At 43.2% G+C, this 21,327-nt stretch overlaps 1 protein-coding gene across 1 annotated transcript in view; it reads right to left on the reverse strand.

Annotated features, from left to right (window-relative positions):
* The window catches only part of LOC102562053 (potassium voltage-gated channel subfamily KQT member 1), an 819,206-nt gene that overhangs the window by 797,341 nt on the left and 538 nt on the right, over positions 1-21,327 (reverse strand). Inside the window, exon 2 of the mRNA XM_059726208.1 lies at positions 20,848-21,046. Coding sequence (XP_059582191.1) covers positions 20,848-21,046 — 199 coding nt within the window. The remainder of the gene's footprint in view (positions 1-20,847; positions 21,047-21,327) is intronic.

Here is a 21,327-nt window from a genome sequence, read left to right on the forward strand (position 1 = left end):
AACTTGATATTTTAAAGTTCCATGCAATGACACTTTCACATACTTTCAAAGATCTGAATGCTCCAGGGACAATAACTAAGAGTCACTTATAAACAAACTTTAAAAAGGTAGTGAGGCATAGGTTTGGATAGGAATGATCCTGCCTCAGGCAGGAAATAGGACTAGATGACCTCTGGAGGTCTCTTCCAGCTTTACATCTCTATACTTCCATGAACTTATCTATTAAAAAGTTGCTTAGCATAACAGTCAATGTTTTAAAGAACTTGCCCCCTCCCCCCAAAACAACTAAAAACAGGCATATCCTGTACAGTTGTTCTCCAGATCCAACTTCATATGATCAGAAAAAGAGGGTTCATGCAAACTTGGACCCTTCCCATCTTTCTTTTATATCTCTTCTTGTTTAGACCAGAATGGAGCATGGTACTCCCAAGCCCTGAGAAATGTTTTGGTACATCTCTATGTGTGCATTGTAATAATCCTGGCTCGAAGAATGACAGCAGTATCAGTTGTTTTATTTGTAAAATTCAATCTTAACTATACATGAAACCGTTTTGTGGGTGCTACACCTCAGGAAGACAAATCAATGCGTGACACCTGGCTAGATGGCAGCACTATGAAGATCTGCAAGTTTTGGTAGACTGCAGACTCAGTACAAGTCTGCAGTGTGATACAGCTGCACTGAAGGCAGATGCAGTTTTGGGATGCAGTAATAAGAAATGTTAGGTGCAAGAAACAGGAGTCGACTGCGCCTCTCTACTCAGCAATGGTTAGGCCTCATCTGGAGTATTTAATGCAGTTTTGGGCTCCACATTTCAAAAAGGATGTGGAGAACTTAGACAGGGTCCAGAGGTGGGCATTAAATACGGTCAAGGGCTGGGAAAGCAAGTCATACAAGGAAAGGCTGAAGGTGCTAAACATGATCAGCTTGCAGAAAAGGTGCTTAAAAAGGGACATGACAGCAGTCTTCAAATACTGAAAGGGCTGCCATTAAAAAAAAAAAAGAGAGAGAGAGGGAAAACACCTTTTCTGTCTTGCTGCAGAGAGTAGGACATGGACTAATGGCTTGAAGTTGCAGCAAGCTAGGTTTATATTGGATATCAGGAAAAGCGGCTTCCCTTTTAGAACAGTGAGGCAGTGGAATAGGCTGCCTAGGAAGCTGTAGACTCTCCATCACTGGAGGTGTTCAGGAAGAGGCTGGATAGCCACTGGTCAGGGGTGATCTAGGGATATCTGCCTATGTTCTACTGTAGATATTTCCCATGCTTCTGGGCTCTGCTGGTTGCTTCATGGGACTGAGAGGGAATTCTACTTTCCCCCCATCCCCCTCGCACATATTTTGCTCCTATGTGTTGGGTTTTTTTAAGCTTTCTTCAGAAGCACTGGGTATTGGCTGCAGCCAAGGCTGGGGATTTTGACTGGAGCATGCCAATGCTGGAGGTTTCTGGCTAAAGGTTCTTCCCTCTGCTCAGGTTCCAACTGTTTGCCATACTTGGGGTCTGGAAAGAATTTTACCCCATGGATCAGACTGGGATTGACTGTGGCAGTTTTTGCCACTCTCTGTAGCAAGGGAAGAATGTAAGAGCATTGCAGGGATGAAGTCAGGAAGGCCAAAGCACAATTGGAGTTGCAGCTAGCAAGAGATGTGAAGGGTAACAAGAAGGGTTTCTACAAGTATGTCAGTAGCAAGAGGAGGAGGATCATGGAAAGTGTGGGTCCCTGACTAAATGGGGAAGGCAACCTTATGACAGGATGCAGAAAAAGCTGAAGTGCTCAATGCCTTTTTTGCCTCAGTCTTCACAGGCAAAGTCAGCTCCCAAACTACTGCACCAAGCAGCACAATTTGGAGAGGAGGTGAGCAGCCAACAGTGGTGAAAGAACAAGTAAGGGGCTATTTAGAAAAGCTGGATGTGTACAAGACCATAGGGCAGGATGGGATACACCAAGGGTGTCGAGGGAGCTGGCTGATGTGATTGCAGGACCACTGACCATCATCTTTGAAAACTCATGGCGATCAGGAGAGGTCCCGGTTGATTGGAAAAGGGCAAAAATGGTACCCATATTTAGGAAAGGGAAAGGCAGGATCCAGGGAACTACAGACCAGTCAGCCTCACCTCAGTCCCTGGAAAAATCATAGAGCAGATCCTCAAGGAATCTATTTCTAAGCACTTGGAGAAGAAAAAGGCAATTAGGAATAGTAAGTATGGATTCACCAGGGGCAAGTCATGCCTGACTAACCTGATTGCTTTCTATGACTAGGTGACTGGCTCTGTGGGTGCAGGGAGACCAGTGAATGTCATGTACCTTGATTTTAGTAAGGCTTTTGTAGTCTCACACAACAGTCTCACAGGCAAGCTAAGGAAGTATGGGCTAGGTGAATGGATTGTAAGGTGGATAGAAAACTGGCTGGAGCATCAAGCTTAGAGGGTAGCGATCAATGGCTCAATGTCTAGATGGCAGCTAGTATCAAGTGGAGTGCCCCAGGGGTTGGTTTTCTTCAATGCCTTCATCAATGGCTTGATGACACCAAGCTGGGGGGAGTAGTAGATACACTGCAGGGTAGGGCTAGGATTCAGAGTGACCTAGACAAACTGGAGGATTGGGCCAAAAGGAATCTCATAAGGTTCAACAAGGACAAGTGCAAAGTCCTGCACTTAGGATGAAATAATTCCATGCACCATTATAGGCTGGGGGCTGACTGGCTGGGCAGCAGCTCTGCAGAAAAGAGCTTGGGGATTACAGTGGACAATAAGCTGAATGAGCCAGCAGTGTGCCCTTGTTGCCAAGAAGGCTAACAGCATACTAGACTTCATTGGTAGGTGTGTTGCCAGTAGGTCAAGGGAAGTGATTATTCTCCTTTATTCAGCACTGGTGAAGTCACATCTGGATTACTGTGTTCAGTTTTGGTGCCCCCACTACAGAAAAGATGTGGAGAAATTGGAGAGAATTCAGTGGAGGGTGACAAAAATGGTGAAGGAGCTGGGGGACAAGATTTATGAAGAAAGACTGAGGGAACTGGGCTCATTTAGTTTAGAGAAGAGGGGACTTAATAGCAGCCTTCAACTACCTGAAGGTGGGTTCGAAAGAGGATGGAGCTAGACTGTTCTTAGCGGTGGCAGATGACAGAAGAAGGAATGACCATCTCAAGTTGCAGCAAGGAAGTTTAGGTTAGATATTAGGAAGAATTTTCTCGCTAGGAGTAGTAAAACACTGGAACAGGTTACCCAGAGAGGTTGTGGAGTCTCCATCCTTGGAGGTTTTCAAGACCTGGCTAGTCAAAGCTTTGGGTGGGATGATCTGGTTGGGGATGGTCCTGCTTTGAGCAGGGGGTTGACTAGATGACCTCCTAAGGTCTCTTTCAACCCTAATTTTCTATGATTTCTAAGGGATGCAGTCCTCTTCCTGGGATCTCAAGTGCATTTTTAAGAACCTTCACAACAGCAGGATATTAGCCACCACAGGTTTAGGTGTTATGTCTTGTGTTGTATCAAGGTTGACTGTGCAGTTTAACTAAGAGGTTAGACAATGGGTTTGTATAAGGATGATCCTATCTCAGGTTGGGGGTTGGACTAGATGACCTACAGAGGTCCCTTCCAGCCCTACTTCTCTATGATTATTCAAACTGGCCAAGATATCAAGATCAACCAACTGAACTTTTCCTTTAACATCTCTTCTAGGAGTTCCTGAAGACTAGCCAGCAATAGCCCAGTGAAATGTTTCTATTCCCTTTTGAACTGGAGTCAGGGGAAACATATCAAGCAAGTGGTTATACAGCAGCTCTACATAGTGTATGATGCTATGCATGCTCTCACTTAAAAAGGGAGAATCCAAGGGAAACAAGTAAGTACCAGACATGTTGTTGGGAAAAAAAATGGTGTTTCATGCATCTATTTCAGGGGATTTTCCCAGGTTGTATATCAGGTTTATCAGATCACAATAGAAATCTGTAAGATGAATGAAGAATAAAGTAGAATGCAAGTGCAGTAAAGTCATGCTCCTTATGGGTGTACAGCTAGAGACAATTAACTGTAATCTTATCTTAAAATTAGATTATCTGATTTCTAATCATAAAATTACAGTACAAGGTTGGAATAATATTATAAAAGTGTGTTGGCAAAAAGTAATTGTTTCATTTCTACACTTAAGATATTTTACCTTCCCTTCACCCCTTCTTTTCCTATATCTGCTCTTTGATGTCAAACTAGCTGCATAATGAAATATTTGAAAATACCACAGAAGCCTGTGCCGATATAAAAACTTGGCAACATTGAGTTTGGAACCTACCACCTGTTTTAAAGTTCCTGGTAGACCTTGTTAGGAAGACCATAGAAATAGTATGGCATGATGCAGGTGGCTAGAAAATTAATCCAAGGTGGCATTTGGTATCTTACGTCAAGGGGACAAATATGCTTAGTACACAGGGTATGAAAGATAATAGGCCATATCTTTAGTTAGCATATATCAGCCCAGTTTCATTGATCATCAATAACTCTACACCTGCAGAAAGAGTGGCCTTACTCTACAGACTAACAGCTAGCTTTTAAAAAAAATACTAAAAAAGATAACCATTAGGATATCTAGATTGCTTAGTTGTTTCATGACCTTGCATTGTAACACAAATTCAGAATACAAATTGCTTTGGTAAAATATATAGTGAACAGCATATATTGGCCATCCACTATTTGCAAAAGATGGGAACCTAATCAAGTTATATGTTGGCTCTTTAATATTATAAAGCAGCACAGTTAGCACAGCTTAGGGTAAGTGTTGGAACCCTTTGAATTATAAAGCCAGGTTTGTGGGTAATTATAATCTTAAATAACCTAAGGTTTGGGCAAAAGTATACCACATAATACTTGTATCCAGTTGAAATTTTTCCTCATTCTATATCAGGATGACACCAGAAGATTTTGCAGTTTTAACATAAAGGCAAACACTTATGGCCCCTAATAACTCAAGGATTCTCAGATGTGGAGAACCTATGTTCAAATTACTTTATAATTAAAGTCATTGGTGCAAAGTTACAGCTGTTATTCATCAACTGCAATGCTAAATAGGTCCAGCTTAATAGCAACACAGCCATGGTCATGTCACTTCGCTGTTGTTAGGAAAGGTTACAAACAGCAGCAGGGTCAGAAACAAGAGTTTCATCATAGCTTCCAAAAAAATTTTTTTAAGTATATATATATATATATATATATATATATATATATATATATATATATATGCGCATGCTGAAAGATGAGTAGAGACCCTACACCACTGTTACACATTGCTTGCAATAGTCAGAAAGCTCTTATAGCAGGAAAAAGTAGCAGAAGTATAAATATTTTTTTAAGCAAGCCCCTATTTCTACTTTAAAAATAAATAGTAAATTTACCACCAAAATGTTTAGGAGAAGGGGGCTGAAACTATTTTCCAATCTGCACAATTTTAGCAAACATTCTAAGCAAAAAGCAAAGGCGGTGGGTGTGGGGGGAGCTTTGAAACTGTAGAAACCTTTAAAACGTTCTAAATAAATGTTCTTGTTTTTAAAATGGTGAAATGTTTCAGAGGCATTTTTAACAATGAAATTGACCTTTGTAAGTGTGAAGTTTCTTTTAACAAGTTATATGAAAAAAAAATTTTTTTAAGTGAAATGACCCAAGAGCTAAATAAAAGAAAACATGTAAAATAAAATGAAATTTGAGTTGACATAAAAATGGAACTGGATTTTTTATTTCATGGGAAGCCTAAATTACTTCTTTCAGTTCATCCACAGAAGAATCCTTTCCCCTACCTTTTTTTTTTTTTTTTTTTTACTTGCCACAAAACTAAACTAAAATATCCATTATTCACCTAACTCTAGTTCAAAGGTAGGAAAGGAACTGAAGTTACACTTCCTTACAGCAACTGAAGTACATGAACCTTCAAGTTTATTCATTTCCTAACTTACAGATGATACATGAAATATTGAGCTCCCAGTCTAGAAGTGAGAAGCACACTAATGGAAATGATATGTTTTCGGACCTCACATTGTTTAGCTCAGGGGTGCTCAACCTCCAGCTCATGGAGCCGCTACATTAGGCCAGAGGAGTTGGGGGCAGGGGAGCTGTGGCCACCCTCCCCCAATGCCAAATTCCCACATCCTCTTTGCCAGCACAGCTAGATCTAGGCCAAGCCAGGCCCCCTTCTCCCCACAGGGCTGAATGAGGGCTGGGCCACACCCTCTTCTCCTCTGCAGGGCTGCATCAGAGCCGGACTGCCCCGCCCCGCCCCCCCATCCACAGCCTCCTTCATGCGGCAAGGCCCCATCCAGCCACACCCACCCCAGGCAGTGAATCAGAGCCACTGGCCACATCCAGCCCATGGACAGACTGGGCACTGTCCATCTGGCCCGCCAAAGAGAAAAAATATATTATACATTGAGCACCACTGGTTTAGTTGCTTCTAGCTACAGGTTAATAATATCTTTGGGTGGCATCTGGCCAGCCTACTAGGAAAGCTTTAAACTAGATTCTATGGGGAATGGTGAATAAAACCCTCCAGCAACAGAGCACATAATCCAGAGGGGAAAGGCCTAGAAAAAGCTCATCTCTGGAAAGGCCCAAAGGACAGTAACAAGTGGTGCAAAACAGAAACAAGTAGGTCAGAACACAAAATATGGCCAGCATATGTATACAAGTGTTAGAAGTTTAGGAAACAAATATGAACTGGTAATCACAGCTTGTGAAAAGAACTGTAATCTGATCGGTATTGCACAGACCTGGTGGCACAGCTTTTATGGCTGGAATGTCAACAGCAGAAGGCCACACTATTTCAGAAGGACCAGGTTGGGAGAAGAGGTGGCAGTGCTTCCTTATGTCAAAAACACATTACACTTGTTCCCTGCATCAGGGAGAAAGAAGATAGTTCAGAATGTGCTTGGGTGAAAATAAAAGGTGAAAAATACAGTACCGATAAAATGGTGGGAAGTCACGAAGAAAAAGTAGATGAAGCACTCTTCAAGGTGACAAAATTATCTAAAAGTTGAGATGGTACTGATGGAAGACTTCAGTTTTCTAGACATCTGCTAGAAGGCCAGTACAGCTAAACTATAAGATGTCCAGCCAGTTCCTAACTTGGGTAGAGCACAACTTTCTGTTCCTGGACATTAAGAATACAAATAGGGTATCATCCATCTTGGGTCTTGTCCTGTGAAGATGATGGGGAAACTTAAGAGGAAGCGATTATTATATGATAGCATTCAAGGTCCTAAGACAGGGAAAGCATGAGAACTAAGATGCTGGATTTCAGAAAGGAAGATTTAAACTGATTCAATGAGTTAATAGGCATAGTGCCATGGGAAGACGGACTGAAAGATACAGGTGCCCAGAAGGGCTAAAAGCTTCTAAAGGGCACAGTATTGCAAGCCCAAACAAGAAACTGTTCAGACACAGGAGAAGCACAAGAAGAATGGGAAGAGACCAATGTGGCTGCACAAGGAACTTCCAGATTGCCTCAAATGCAAAAGGAAATCGTACAAGCAATTAATAGATAGTCAGGTCACCAAGGAAGCTTACCAGGAAATAGCAAGAACGTGCAAGGACAAAAATCAGGAAGGCAAAGGTTAAAGAGAGGTACACCTGGCAAGAGAGGTTAAGGACAATAAGAAGAGGTTCTGTAAGTATGGTGGCCAAAACAGAGAGACCAAGGAAGCTGTGCATCCACTGTTTAATAGCAGGGAAAACTGTTAACAGAAGATGCAATGAAGGTAGAGCTATTCAACAGCTACTTTGCCAGTCTCCACAAAAAAAATTAAAGCTGCCACCAGACACCTAATAAAGACTGTTTGGATAAGGAGGGAGATGAGCTGAGGAATGAGATGGCAAAAGAAAAATCAGAGCGCTTATGATAAGTCTTAATGCAGTTAAGTCAGCAAGACCAAACAAACTTCATCCCAAGATACTCCATACCCTTTATAAAGGGTAATTATAAAAGGATCTACATGCAAATGGCAGGAGGTTTCAAATAGAGTCTCACAGGGGTTTCATCTGGACCCTGTGATGTTTAGCATGTTTATGAATAATTTGGATGCTGGAATTGAGAACTTTCTTGATGAAAATTGCAGGTGAAACAGTACTGCAAAGGACTGAGAATGTGTTGAAGGACAGGAGCATAATTCAGACAGATCATGACAGGTTCTAAAAGCTGGGGTGGAGCTAACAGGATGAAGTTCAGTGCTGACAAATGCAAGGTGCTGCACCTCAAGAAGAATTATCAAGGACACAAATACAAAATGGGTGATAACTGGCTGGATGGCAGCACTATGGAGAAGGATCTGGGAGTCTTGGTGCATGAGACTCAGTGAATGTACTGTGCGATACAGCCACATAAAAAGTGAAGATAGTTTTGGGCTGCATCAATAGAAGCATTACATGAAAGACATGGGAGGTGATAGTGCCTCTGTATTCAGCACTGGTTAGGCCTCATCTGTAGTACTGCGTTCAAGATTATGTTGGAGAACATTGATCACGAATGGCGTAGGAATAGCTATGCCTATGTCCTACTATTGTTTGTTCCCCTCATAATTCTTGGTTTTGCCAGTTGCCATATGGGGCTGAAAAGCAACTCTCTCTTCTCACCCACCTCCACCCCACCTCCTGTTGCTACACGTGTTGGGGTTGGGAGTTTGCTTTCCACACAAGCATTGGGGGTTGGATAGAGGGTCTTGCCCTTCCATTGGGGTAAGGAAGGAATTTTACCCTGTGGTCAGACTGGTACAGGTGTGGGGGTGGGTTTTGCCTTTTTCTGTAGTGCAGGGTATGGCCTTCCTTGGATTTCTTGAGCATATTTTAAATCAACCCTCATAGCAGCAGGATATTGGTCGCTGTTGTCCCCCTGCTATACCTGTGGCAAGTTAGGGTGTTATACCTTGTTGTTGCATTAGGGTTGACTGTAGTTTTACTAATAAGTTAGACAATGGATTTGTATAAGATGTTTTGGATAAGGATTTTAAAAAATCCTTTAAAAGGTGTTTTTGGGGATGGGAGAAGAAAAAGGATCATTCAAGCAGTGATAGTTTCCAAGCATACCTCCTTTCCAAGTTACACACGTATTACAGCCTTGTGGCCTAGAAGTGAGACTTGCTTGACTTGTCTTCCTTTGATACAAATACAAGAGACCCTTTAGTGTTATCAGTCCATCATCTTGATCCCCTATAATGCACTTATAGAAAACAACTTTCATCCCCCAACAAAAAGAGAAAAAATAAACAAATCATGTGTTAAAGTTTTTAGAAAGAGGGAGCTGTTGTTACCACTCAGGAAGAGCAGAGCTCTGTGGAGCAAAAATGCTCAGTTCTGTTGCTAGATAAGCTAACCTTGTCTACATTACAGCGAAGTAACACAATTTGGGGGCAAAGGGGCAGAGGAACACAAGCTTTGATACATCAGTAAAATACTATTTTAAAAACCACTGCAAACAAGCAAGGATATTTCCTGGGAAGAAAATATTTCAATACTTTCTTGAATGGGACAATCTAAGTAGCTTTTTCTACCATCTAGATTTAAAATGAGTCCATGATGATCAACAAAGGTTACAGCCTTGTTCAATGTAACAGACTTCAAACTCCCTGAAGTAATTTCTAATGAATTAATGTCCGACAAGTTGACAAGTTATGATCCAAAACAAAAACCAAGAAGTAGAAACATTTTTATCTGCAATCATGTTGTTCTCTAGTGAATCACATGAATTTTCCTCACTATTTCATCAAATAAATAATGAAGTAGGTTATTACCTCATTCTGCATAGGGTGAAAAAAACCCACCTTTGAGGCTTTTCCCCACCCCCTCTAGCACTATAGCTCTCTGTTGCATTATACAAAGCATTTTAAGCACATGCTTTGAATTGGGCATTGCACTGTAACCCAAGACATATAGCTTAAAACTACTGCATGGCAAGAATACAGACACAGAATTGATGGTTATCATAGATGCTTTCAAGGTTGGTAAGAAAATGGTAGGTAACTAGCAAGATTAATTGATTCCAGTTACTTAATGACAACAGATTCAGTCACTAAAACCTTAAAGACTAAATACAAAAAATAAGAAAGTTTGAGGTTGAATCAGTTCAGTCTTTGCAGGTTAGTCTAAACTGCAGAGATTGAACCAACAAGCAAGCAAAGAGACATTCACTTTTGATTCAGGAAATGCAGGCACATGCCCTCAGTGGCTCAAGCCAAAAGCTGGGGGGGTGCTACAGCACATCTCCTAGCCTGCCAGCTCCAAGGCTTGTCCCTGCTCAAGCAGAGGGGGCCAAGCCCCAGCCCAGAGCTAGCTGAAAGGTCTGCCTGGGAGGAGAGCAGTGCCTGCAGGGCTGAGGAGGGGGTGATAGGTGGGGAAAAAGATAGTGACATTGAATTCATAAAAGACTGAACAAAAATAGTCCTCTCGCTGAAGCAAGCATATATTGAACAGAAGGGAACAACCCTGTGGAGTCCTGCTGGCTGTGATCATGGACTAAAAATCCCAGAAGCACCTGGAAGCAGGAAGAGGAAATGATGAGCACCCTGCAGAGTCCTGCTGCTGTGGGTCTGGACTGCAAATCCCAGAGACCTTGGGGACAGCAGGAAGAGGAAGTTAACAAACAGACTATGCTGGGGTGCTGGGGGACTCTGATTTAACTTGAACCAGGAAGAGGTCTGGGACATAAGTTTCATAAACTGGTTTGACCTAAATGAATCAAGTCTGATACTACATTCAAACAGGTGCATCTTAAACCAGTTTCAGCCATTTTAAAACTAGTTTGTGTAACTGAACAGAATCTCAGTGCACAAGTTTAAACCAGTTTCTTACGATTTAAAGCAGTTTGTGTGTAACTTCTTTCCCTAGCCAAATATATACATACAGACTTCCTTAATCTACCAACCTCTAAATTGGTAAACTACTGCAACCAAAAGGCAATGAGACAGTATAATTCATTTTTAACACTTATTAATATGTTTTCCCCCCCTCACAAAGTGCTTTTTCTAAAGTAGGGAAATTCCTAGGAATCATCATTCGAAAAAATGAATTTTTATCCCTTTGTGGTCAGTGTATTATTCAATTACATACCTGTGAGTGGTGCTGCCAGTATGACCTGTGCCAGTGTACAGGAACTCCAACCCCCGGGGTGCCTTTTGGACTGGACAGCTTGACTCTCAGCATGTCCCCACTCATGAAGACTGACCCTCGTGTCATCTGCCATGCCTTGAACTTGAATACTGTTGAGAGGGTTCCTGGTCATTAATTATAGTTTGCGCTGATCACACATGAGGGTAATATAGGAGGCTCTGCCTCCCTTCACACTGCTTCCACATGCCAACTAAGCTAACTTGTGGATGTCCAGCCTCTCAAGGTGTTTCCTCACAAGATCTTCTCCAATTATATGTGTATGAACTCCCTTACCCTGGTAATCCCGCATCCTGTCCGGCAGGGTGATCTGCTTGGGCTGGTGGAAAACTGATGCAAAAGGAAACATTGAGGAGATTCACTTTTTCCTGGGTGTTGGTTGTCAGCTGCCCCATTTGCTTCAACAGGGGTCCAATACTACCCTGGGACGGGGGGGCAGGTTCTGACTTTCCATGTAGCTGAAGAACTTTTTGTTGTCTTTAATCCCTGTAGCCAGTTTGTGTTCTGTTTCAGCCTTGGCTTTTCTGGTCCACTCCCTACAGGTTTGGGCCAGTGCTCCATAATACTCCTTAGTGGTATTTCCCAATTTCCATCCCTTGTGAGCTTCTCTTTTCAGATTCAGGAGGTCCGTGAGTTCCCTATTAAGTCAAGGGAGTCTCCCAGCCCTTTTGCTACCTTTCCTATGGGCCAGAATTGACCTCCCTTGTAGGAATTGCGTCCACTTTTAGGATTATGTCCTTAAGGAATGACCACTCATTATGGACTCACCTCCCTTTCAGATCATGGTCTCTCAGGACATTGTTTACCAACCTCCTGAGCTTGTGAAAGTCAGCTTTCCTAAAGTTGAGGATTTCTGAAATGCTGACTGATTTGACACTTTGCAATGGATAGAGAAAGTGATCAACTCATGATCACTGTCACCTAGCTTCCCTTCAATCCTCAGGTCACTCGCTAGATCATCCCCTTTGGCCAGAACCAGATCCAGCAGCACCTTACCTCAACTACATCGTAGATACAAGGATCCCTAAGCTTTCTGGCCCTCTGACCACTACCCCATGTTCCTCATCTATGTGGGCACAAATGACATGGCTCAGAGCAATCCTGGTCAGGTCATAAATGTCTACAGGGCTATGGGGTCTAGGCACAGAGGACTGGGGGCACAGGTAGTTTTCTCCTCAATGCTCCTGGTTACGGGTCACAGGCACAGGAGGGAGAGATGTATAGAAGAAGTGAACAGGAGACTGCAGTATTGGTGCCATTGCAAAGGCTTGAGCTTCTTTGATTACAATCCGTACCTCAGAGAGAAGCAGCAGTTTGTTAGGAAGGGATGGCCTCCACCTCACTCCAATAGGAAAGAAGCTTTTCTCAGCCAATGGCTGAACTGCTTGACAGGGCTTTAAACTAAGATCAGAGGGAGACAGGTGGACAAATCACCAGCGCAAGTCCAGGAAGTGACAATCACAACCAGGAGGTCAGGTAACACAAGGGAACTTACTATGACCCCAGCCCAAAGACAGGACTCTATAAGCACACAGGGAAGCCCAGGGCTTCTGATGGCAGGTTTAGCTGTCTGTATACAAATGCCAGAAGGATGAGGAATAAAAAGAAGGAAGCAGCCTTTCTGCTAAGCAAAAATGAATATGATCTCCCAGGGATAATGGAGACCTGGTGGGACTCCATCTATGACTGGACCACAGGTATAGATGGCTATACCTTTTACAGGAGAAATCATGTTGTGAAGAAGGGCAGGGGTGTAGCTCTCTCTATGAAGGAGCAATACACTTCCCTACAAGCAGAGATTGGCACCCAAAGAGGGTGGCCTGGATGGAATGCACCCAAGAGTGCTGAAAGTGTTGGCTGATATCATAGCACAACCAATGACGATGATATTTGAGAACTCATGGTGTTCACAAGAGGTTCCAGAGGATTGGAAAAGGGCCATTGTTGTGCCTATCTTCAAGATAGGAAGGAAGAAAGACCCAGAGAACTACAGATCAATCAGTTTGACCTCAATCCTTGGAAAGTTCTTGAAAAAAAATAAAGTACCATCAGTAACAGGCTAATGAAAGGCAACATTCTGAGAGAGAGCCACCATGGCTTCATTGCAGGTAGATCTTACCTGGTCATAGAAGGAAATGAGGTTTGGTCAGGCAACGCATCACCTGGACAAGGGAGAAGAGATTGATGCCATATACTTGGATTTCAAAAAAGCCTTTGACTTGATCTCCCATGATGTCCTCGTGGTAAAATTGGGGAACTGCAGTCTTGACAACCTTTTGGTCCAATAGCTAGGGAACTGGCTCAGTAGTCGGACCCAGAGTTTAATAGTTGATGGTACTGAGTCAACATGGTGCATGGTAGCAAGTGGCATCCCCCACAGTTCAGTACTTGGACCAGTACTTTTTAACATATTCATAAATTATCTGGATTTGGGTATCAGAAGTGGACTGGCTAAGTTTGCAGATGACACCAAATTATAGGGAAGCGCAATCACGCTAGAGGATAAGCTGGGGATTCAGGCAGACCTAGACAGGCTCCCAAGGTGGGCGGATCAAAACCTGATGCATTTCTCTGTGTTGAATGTCGAAGTGCACCACCTCAGGAGAAAGAACCCATATGATACTTATGAACTCAGCAGTGCTACACTCACTAGCACCATGACCAAAGAGACTCAGGGGTCATGACTGATCACAAGCTGAACATGAGCCACCAATGCGATGCCACAGCCGGCAAAGCAAACAAAACTCTGGCTTGCATCTACTGATGCATCTCAAGCAAGACCCAGGAAGTCATCCTCCTGCTTTACTCAGTCTTAGTGAGGCTGCAGCTGGACTACTGCATCCAATTCTGGGCTCCACACTTTAGAAAGGACATGGAGAAGCTGGAGAGAGTCCAGAAGAGAGCCATGCACAGGATTAGAGGTCAAGAGAGCAGGCCTTATGAGGAGAGGCATGAGACTCTTCAGCCTGGAGAAGAGAAGGCTCAGGGGGGGACTTGGTGGCAGCCTATAAGTATATAAGGGGTGTGCATCAGGAACTGGGAGAACGTATGTTCACCAGGGCACCCCAAGGGAAGACTAGGTCTAATGGTCACAAACTGCTGGAAGACTGTTTTAGACAGGACATAAGGAAAAACTTCTTTACCATCTGAGTCTCCAGAGTCTGGAATAGACTCCCCCCAAAAGTTGTGCAAGCACCTACTATAGATACTTTCAAGAAACTCTTGGATGCACCCCTTGCTGGGGTCATCTGACCCCAGCTGACTTTCCTGCCCCTGGCAGGGAGCTGGACTCAATGATCTTATCAGGTCCCTTCCAGCCCTAACGGCTATGAAACGTATGCTAGTGTTCGGTCTTTTTTTCACAGTGTAGTGTGCCCATGAGGCTGGCTTGCTGAATGCTATCAATGTAAGTCTTGGAAAAGTTATGTCAACTTGGATCCAGGCCCAATCTACCCGAGTCCCCACCTGTTTGGTGACTCAAACAACTAGCAAATAGGAAAACTCAAAAAAGGTCCATTTCATTTAAATTAATTGAATGAATTGATTTATTTGCATCGGCTAGTCAAACACACCTAATTCTCTTCGGTGTTAGGTACGCTCTGAGGCCATCGCCGTTCACTGGTTTGGTCAGATCCCAAACAAAACACTAAATCCTCCCTCTCCACGCCCATCTCAGTGCGAGGGTCCCAGGATGTCCTCTCCCTGCCATCTCTCCTGGGGTCTGGGTATTTTGTGCCGGGTGTTCCTCCAAACACCTGAGCTAAGGAGGTTCTCCCCTCCACAACCTCATCAGCACCCAACTTGCTCTCTGTGGCGCAGTTCCACAAAATGCCTCTATGCCACTCCCTCTCCACCTTCTACCCTTGCCAGATGTCCATGTAACCTGGGCGGTACTCCAAGAGGTACCCCCTCTCCAATTGAAGGGATCAGAGCAGATGCAAAAGCACTGTGGGAGGTGTAGGGACCCTCCTCCTCCTCCTAATGGGGACTTAAGCATATACCTTTTAATGAGTGAACAGTAGTGGGAACTTAACCGGTATAAACCAGGGGGACACCACAACTCCAAGGGGGCAGGATTCAACAAAGGTTGAATCACAGACATATTCATCCATTGACAAAAAGACAGGGTTAACAAAATATAAAACAAACAGCAGAACAAACAATACTGTTTGGCGAAATATAAAAGGCACAAAATAAAAATGCCAACTAACAAGGAATATAGGGCCTAGGTACCTGGAGTGGGGGAAAGAGGGAAAACACAATGACCCCTTTCCATTGCAACAAGGATTTTTCCCTGTCACTTCACTCGCCTCAAATCACCCCACCTGAGACTTGAACTTAGATCTCCTACATGGTAGGCAGAAACCTCTACCATGCAGCCATCAGAGCTATTGTTGCTCTAAGCTGCTAGGGATCTTGACCTTCCAGGAGCCCCGGCTTCACATTGAGCTTCCTGACCTCTTATTGGAGAAGCTGGAAGCAGAGCTGGTAACCTCTCAGGTCACCGCCCAGATTCTTGCTGGAGCTGGGGAGACTCTCCTGCTGGCCGCAGCCTCTCATAAGGAATCCTGGAGCCCAGCAGGGAGCCTCTCCTGCTGGCCGCATGCTGCACTGTTGAGGGTCCAACTGCTGCCTGCAGGTCTCACTCCTTCAGGCTCTTCTGGGCCAACTGCTCCTGCACTGCTGGCCCAGCTCTTGCCAGCTCTTTGAAATTCCTTCCTTGTGGTCCCTCACTGGTCTTCTCTGAGTCAGCTGCACTGCCCCTTTTATCCCCCTCAAGGTGACCCAAGGGGCCAATCAGGGGACACGGGGGGTGAGTCTCTGGGGCCTGATCGCTGAGGAAAGGGAATCCCAAGCTCTCCAATCATCTTTTGAAAAGGTCAAATCCCTGGGCCAAATCACCACCAGCTAGCCTGTCACATCCATTTAAACTGCCCACCCTCAGGCATCCTCCAGTGCGGAACAAGCAGGAACTCACAAAACAGAGCTCTCACTTCCTCCATCACTTAGCCACTGCTGCCATTCCTGCAGGAGCACATGAGAACTCTCCAGCCCTGACTGGGCTTCCCTGCTTTACCCAGGTGCCAGGAGGGGAAGTTCCAGAGATCCTTATTCCTGGGTTCACCTTAGCTGAGTAACCCCAACTTCCAAAATGCCACATGAATGAACATCCTCCAAAATATTGTTCAACTATCTACACACTAAGAAAGATTTTCTCCCCACCCCCTCCTTTTTTTAAGATGCATGCAAAAGAGTAAAACTAATGCAAAGACTGATTCTATTGTACCATGGCATCCAAGAGTCATTTTAAAACTATAGTAAGTTACCTGCACTCTGTGAAACTCTAGAGAGCTCCTTGCATGTTGATGTTAAATAAATAGACTTTCTGAACCTTCTTATCACTAGTTTTTCATGCATGTCACAGCAAGGACTTGTCCAGTTTCCTGCTCCAACAGATACTTTGGCCCAGGTTGACAGGAGAGATTTGGATGCCTAAATTTCATCAGTAATCAAGAGCCTTGGAATTCCCACCTAGCCCCTGAAAGACCACAGATGTGAAGTTTTTAGCAATAAAATTCCCTAGAGTTTTGCTTCTGCACACACCATAACTACCATTTTTGTTCAAGTATAAAATGGCTCTGATTATAGGATGAAACACCCAATAATTAGCTGTTATACTATTCCAAAAATAAGATCTAGTTATTGGAGGTTTACCTTGAATTTGACCCCATCCCACTGCTACACCACAAAAAAAATATCTGACTCAGGTAGCCCCCTTGCTCTTTACCTCCCCCTAACTTTTTCCCTCTTATAGCCCCTTCCCCTCCCCCTCCTTACCATCAGATTCTGCTTTGAGGAAAAAATGTAAAGACTGCCGACCTTGAAATTACATACAACTGTAGTAATTTGTATACCGTACACATAGATTTAGCTGATCTAGAATTAATGCATGTTATCTTTTCTGAAACTGCTGCAAGTTTTAGCACAGGTACTCCATAAGCACACTTTAAAGCAGCATTTTGACATCTACTTATATAGAGTACAAACTATTTTTTTCATGCTCATACACACTCATAAACACCCTCCTCCCCACCCATACCTCTATGGACCTGTCTCATTACCAATATGATTCACTTGACAGTCCAAAACACACATTTACAGTTACACCATCATCATACCTGTTACAATAACTGCACTGTACACCTGTGCTCCCATTGGCATCTCCTTGAATGGTTACAATCATCCAAAATCACCTCCATTCCCTCCCTACCCCATCTCCACAAGTCCTCCATTTCCCTCCCTAGTCCACATCATCTTTGTCAGCCTTTTCTCCTCCCCTGTCATTCTCCTAGTTACTCACCCCTTCTACATCTATCATTGTCCTTTTCCTCATAGTCATCACCGTGTTCTTTGGAGGTCTTATTTTTGAACAGTCTATGCCAGTCTCTTTTCTTCCAAGTGTCCTCCCACATCATTTTCCATCTTCCTGTAGTACACCTGAAGCTCACTCACTTCCATTCTGATGCAGTCCTCAACTGGGAGGTTTGTGTGTCTGTACATGAACAGGTTCCTGGTCTTCCACAGGGTGTTCCTGAAGCAAGAACTGGTTGAAGCTGGTTGTCAGAGCCCCTTGCTGCTTAGCCAGGTGTCCAAACAGCACTACCTCTCTGGTTAGGGTCTTGACCCCTGTCAACATAATAAGGAGTACAACTACTCTCCTCCACACTTCTCTGGCACATGGGCAGTTCCAGATGAAGTGGTCAATTGTTTCTTCCTTCCACCAGCAGATTTGCCTGGGGCAGTTTGATAGGCATCTCTGCCCCTCTGTTTCAGTGCCTGCACAGGGAGTGTCTGGTGGGTTACTTGTCAGTCCAAGTACCTGTGTTCCTGCTGCAAGTCCTTGTGGAAAATACATTCCCACCTAGTCTGGCAGCTGTCACCAGGTAGCACATCCACAGATGACAGTCTGTCCCTTGCCCTAGCCACTTCCTGCATTTTATGGTGGTTTTTCAGGGTTTCTGGGTTCTCATGGTATAAATTGTCCTTGTTCCAGAAGTTCTTCAAGACCCTGTAGAACCCTGGTGGCTCCAAGGTCCACAGGCGCAAGTCAGGTGGCACATACAGCAGCAATTTAATGATAGACAGCAAGTTTAATGCAGAGATGCCGAATACACAAGATGTTGCAGCGCACTGGAGTGTTCTAATTAGAACACTCCAGCAGACTCCAACAACCCTTACATGCATGAAGTGATACCTTTTTCCAGTTGCACCACCTTTTATGGTGCTATTGGAATATTGTACATCTGTGAGTTGTGGTTGTGCCATACTCTGATCCTAGTTTATGTCCCACTTAGTTATATTTCCCCATGCATTCATCTATGCCTCTATTAATGGAGTCCGTTCTGATGCATTCTAATCAGAATGCATCAGAGGATGTGTAAAAGTGCCCTCTTCTAAAGTGTCCAAAAATGCAGGTATCATTCAAGTACTGCTTACCACACTAGAGAGAGAATAAGAAATGCCCAGCTTATAAGAAATAGTGAAAGAGATGTGAAAAACAGGACTATTCTACATTCCAATGCTGAAGAGGTCCCATAGAACAAACAAACACAGCAAAATATGCTATAATTAGAGATGCAGAACTTCTGGAGGTCGGGGAGTGATGGGAGGAGAAAAGCCCTCATGAAACTGCACTTATGCAGTTCCCAAGGACACTCTGCATACACGCACTGCAGAAGGTAGCCAGCTATTTATCTGACATATTTCAAACTTAACTATTGCATCAGTGACCTAACTAGATACCATCATCAGCTACAAGTAATCCCAGCAATGCTAAGATGCAGTAATAAGCACTTGTTAGCTGCAAGAATGCAACCAGATGCTGGTGATGTACAACAGAACCCATCTGAGTCCAGTGGACAGATTCAGGCGGTCAGTTAGAAGCCTTAACAAGAGACATTTCCATTTGTAGATTAAAATAGTTGGCATCCAAGAGGACAAATCACTGGGCAGTAGGACAGTTTAAGCCATGGGTCTGATTGAAGTACAAACACCAGAATATCTTCAAAGCCAGAGAGGAGGGAGACTGCTGGGCAGGGCCCATTCTAGCAGAATAAGGTCACCTCCATGGCAAGATAAAACTTAAAACAGACCCCCTAGGTGCAGACCGCAAGACTAGCAAAATGCAAAGAATGAATAGCCCTGATGGAGCCTCTGAAGGAAGAACTGGCAAGCTTGCCAAGACGGATCATGTTTACACTCAATAAAATTAACACAGAGCAGATCAGATACCCGGTGGTGGTGAGAAAATTCCAGAGTAAACCAAAGGCCTGCATTAATACAAAACCACTACCAAGAGTATTGCAAAGAAGTCATTACCCATTATCAAATGACTGAGGACACACTACTTGATTTATCAGGGCAACTGACACTGAGTCGGTTGAATGCTGTTCTGGTATGGTATCTTATCTTGATCTACATTGGTTTAGAGAGCACTGAAGACAAATTATGTGCAAATGCTATAAATATAGGTTTTCCACAGAAGGATATGCGAACCTCAAAATTTTCCCACTAAGCACCTTTAAAACAAATTAAGAAGAGAGAATCCAAAACCCATCATTTGATCTAATTTTGTACACTACTGAATGACTTAACATATGAACATAAGGGGAAAATGGGATTACTCATCAAAATGAGCATTTTTGTAGGGCAAAATCAAATAGCAAAACCTGTTATAAATCAAATCAAATCCAGCTTTAAGATTCTTAAGATATCAGCACTGGATATCAGATTAAAGAAAGCAGCTGGAAAGACTTGATTAATTCAAAATAAGCAAATAGAAATTTGCCATTTACTGACAAAGTAAAATATTTCTTAGTAACCTGCTTAAGATAGCCATCTGGTTGCATAACCCTTGACCTTCTCCAACAGGAAATTTTGTTTGGAAGCATATTATGATACTTAAGGCTGTAATCTAATAATCAGCTAATAATGTGTTTTTTGACAAGAGACAGGATTGCAGCCATCTCCCCTGGGTCAAAGTGGCTAAGTCCTCTCTCTGTACAGAAATTCAGACAAAGGACTATGAAAAAAGATTATCAGATACTGACTAGCAAAAGGGAATAGGGGAAAAATAACTGATTTCTGGGATGATCCCTTGCTTAGAATTTGGTTTAGGTTCCCCCCACATGCCACTCATTACTGATTTTTGCTTCTGTTGACTTGTTTGGATTTTCTGTTATATAATTTTTCTCTCACTGCATTTTGTCTCCATTCTAAAAACTAAGCCTTTGAACAATCAAGTTCAGCATTGCCAACATCAGAATTGTTCATGGCCCTTAAGCTTATGCTAGCAGAATCGAAAAACCATTACATTTTAAAAAGGTTGGAAATAAGAGTACATAAGTATTTTCAGTACCACTCACAAACATACACCTGCAAAATGTAATAATCTACTCTCAGTTGTACCTCAAGTATCATAGTTACAAGTAATACATGAAACCCTCACTAAACATCTTTACACAGATAACAAAGAATTAGGCTCATGGACACATAGTATTAATTAGAAGTTAATCAGAATACAGAACTAGTTTTTCTTTCTAATGCAAACACCTACTTTTCTTAGTCCTTAGCAAAGCGTAACTTTTTCCCTACTGCCTGTTGCTTAAAGCAGGAAACAGGAAGGCAAGTCATGAGTCTTAATTTTTGTTCTACCACTCACCTGTTAGGTGTCTTAAGGCAAGTTACATGCCAGGGAATTTTCCAAAACCCGCTTTCAAGTATCCCATGAGTTCTTGGAAACCAAAAGATACCATCCACATTCAATTTTGACTGTGTCTTTGAAAACAGCCTTTTTCCCCCCCAAAGAACACAATATGCAGGGTCAGTTTTGTGCTTAACTAGCAAGATTTTCAAAACTTCTGTAGTATACAAGCATCATAACTTCTGCATCTCTCCAAATTCAGTTGAAATAGGCTAACAGTCATCTCAATGAGCACACCTGTGGCTCATTAGACTACAATACCACCAGTACCTGAACACACACACACAAAACATCTGACAGGGAGATGGGTGGAAAGGAGGAACCAAACATTTTTAAAAAGTGTTGTTAAAGGAGCATTTCTCACCTCACATTTCAATGTTGCACAGACTGTGAAGCATAGAAGGGGAGGTTTCCATGGTCCTACAGCCATTCAGGATG

This window comes from Alligator mississippiensis, chromosome 4 (assembly GCF_030867095.1).
Source record: "Alligator mississippiensis isolate rAllMis1 chromosome 4, rAllMis1, whole genome shotgun sequence".
Lineage (NCBI taxonomy): Eukaryota > Metazoa > Chordata > Crocodylia > Alligatoridae > Alligator > Alligator mississippiensis.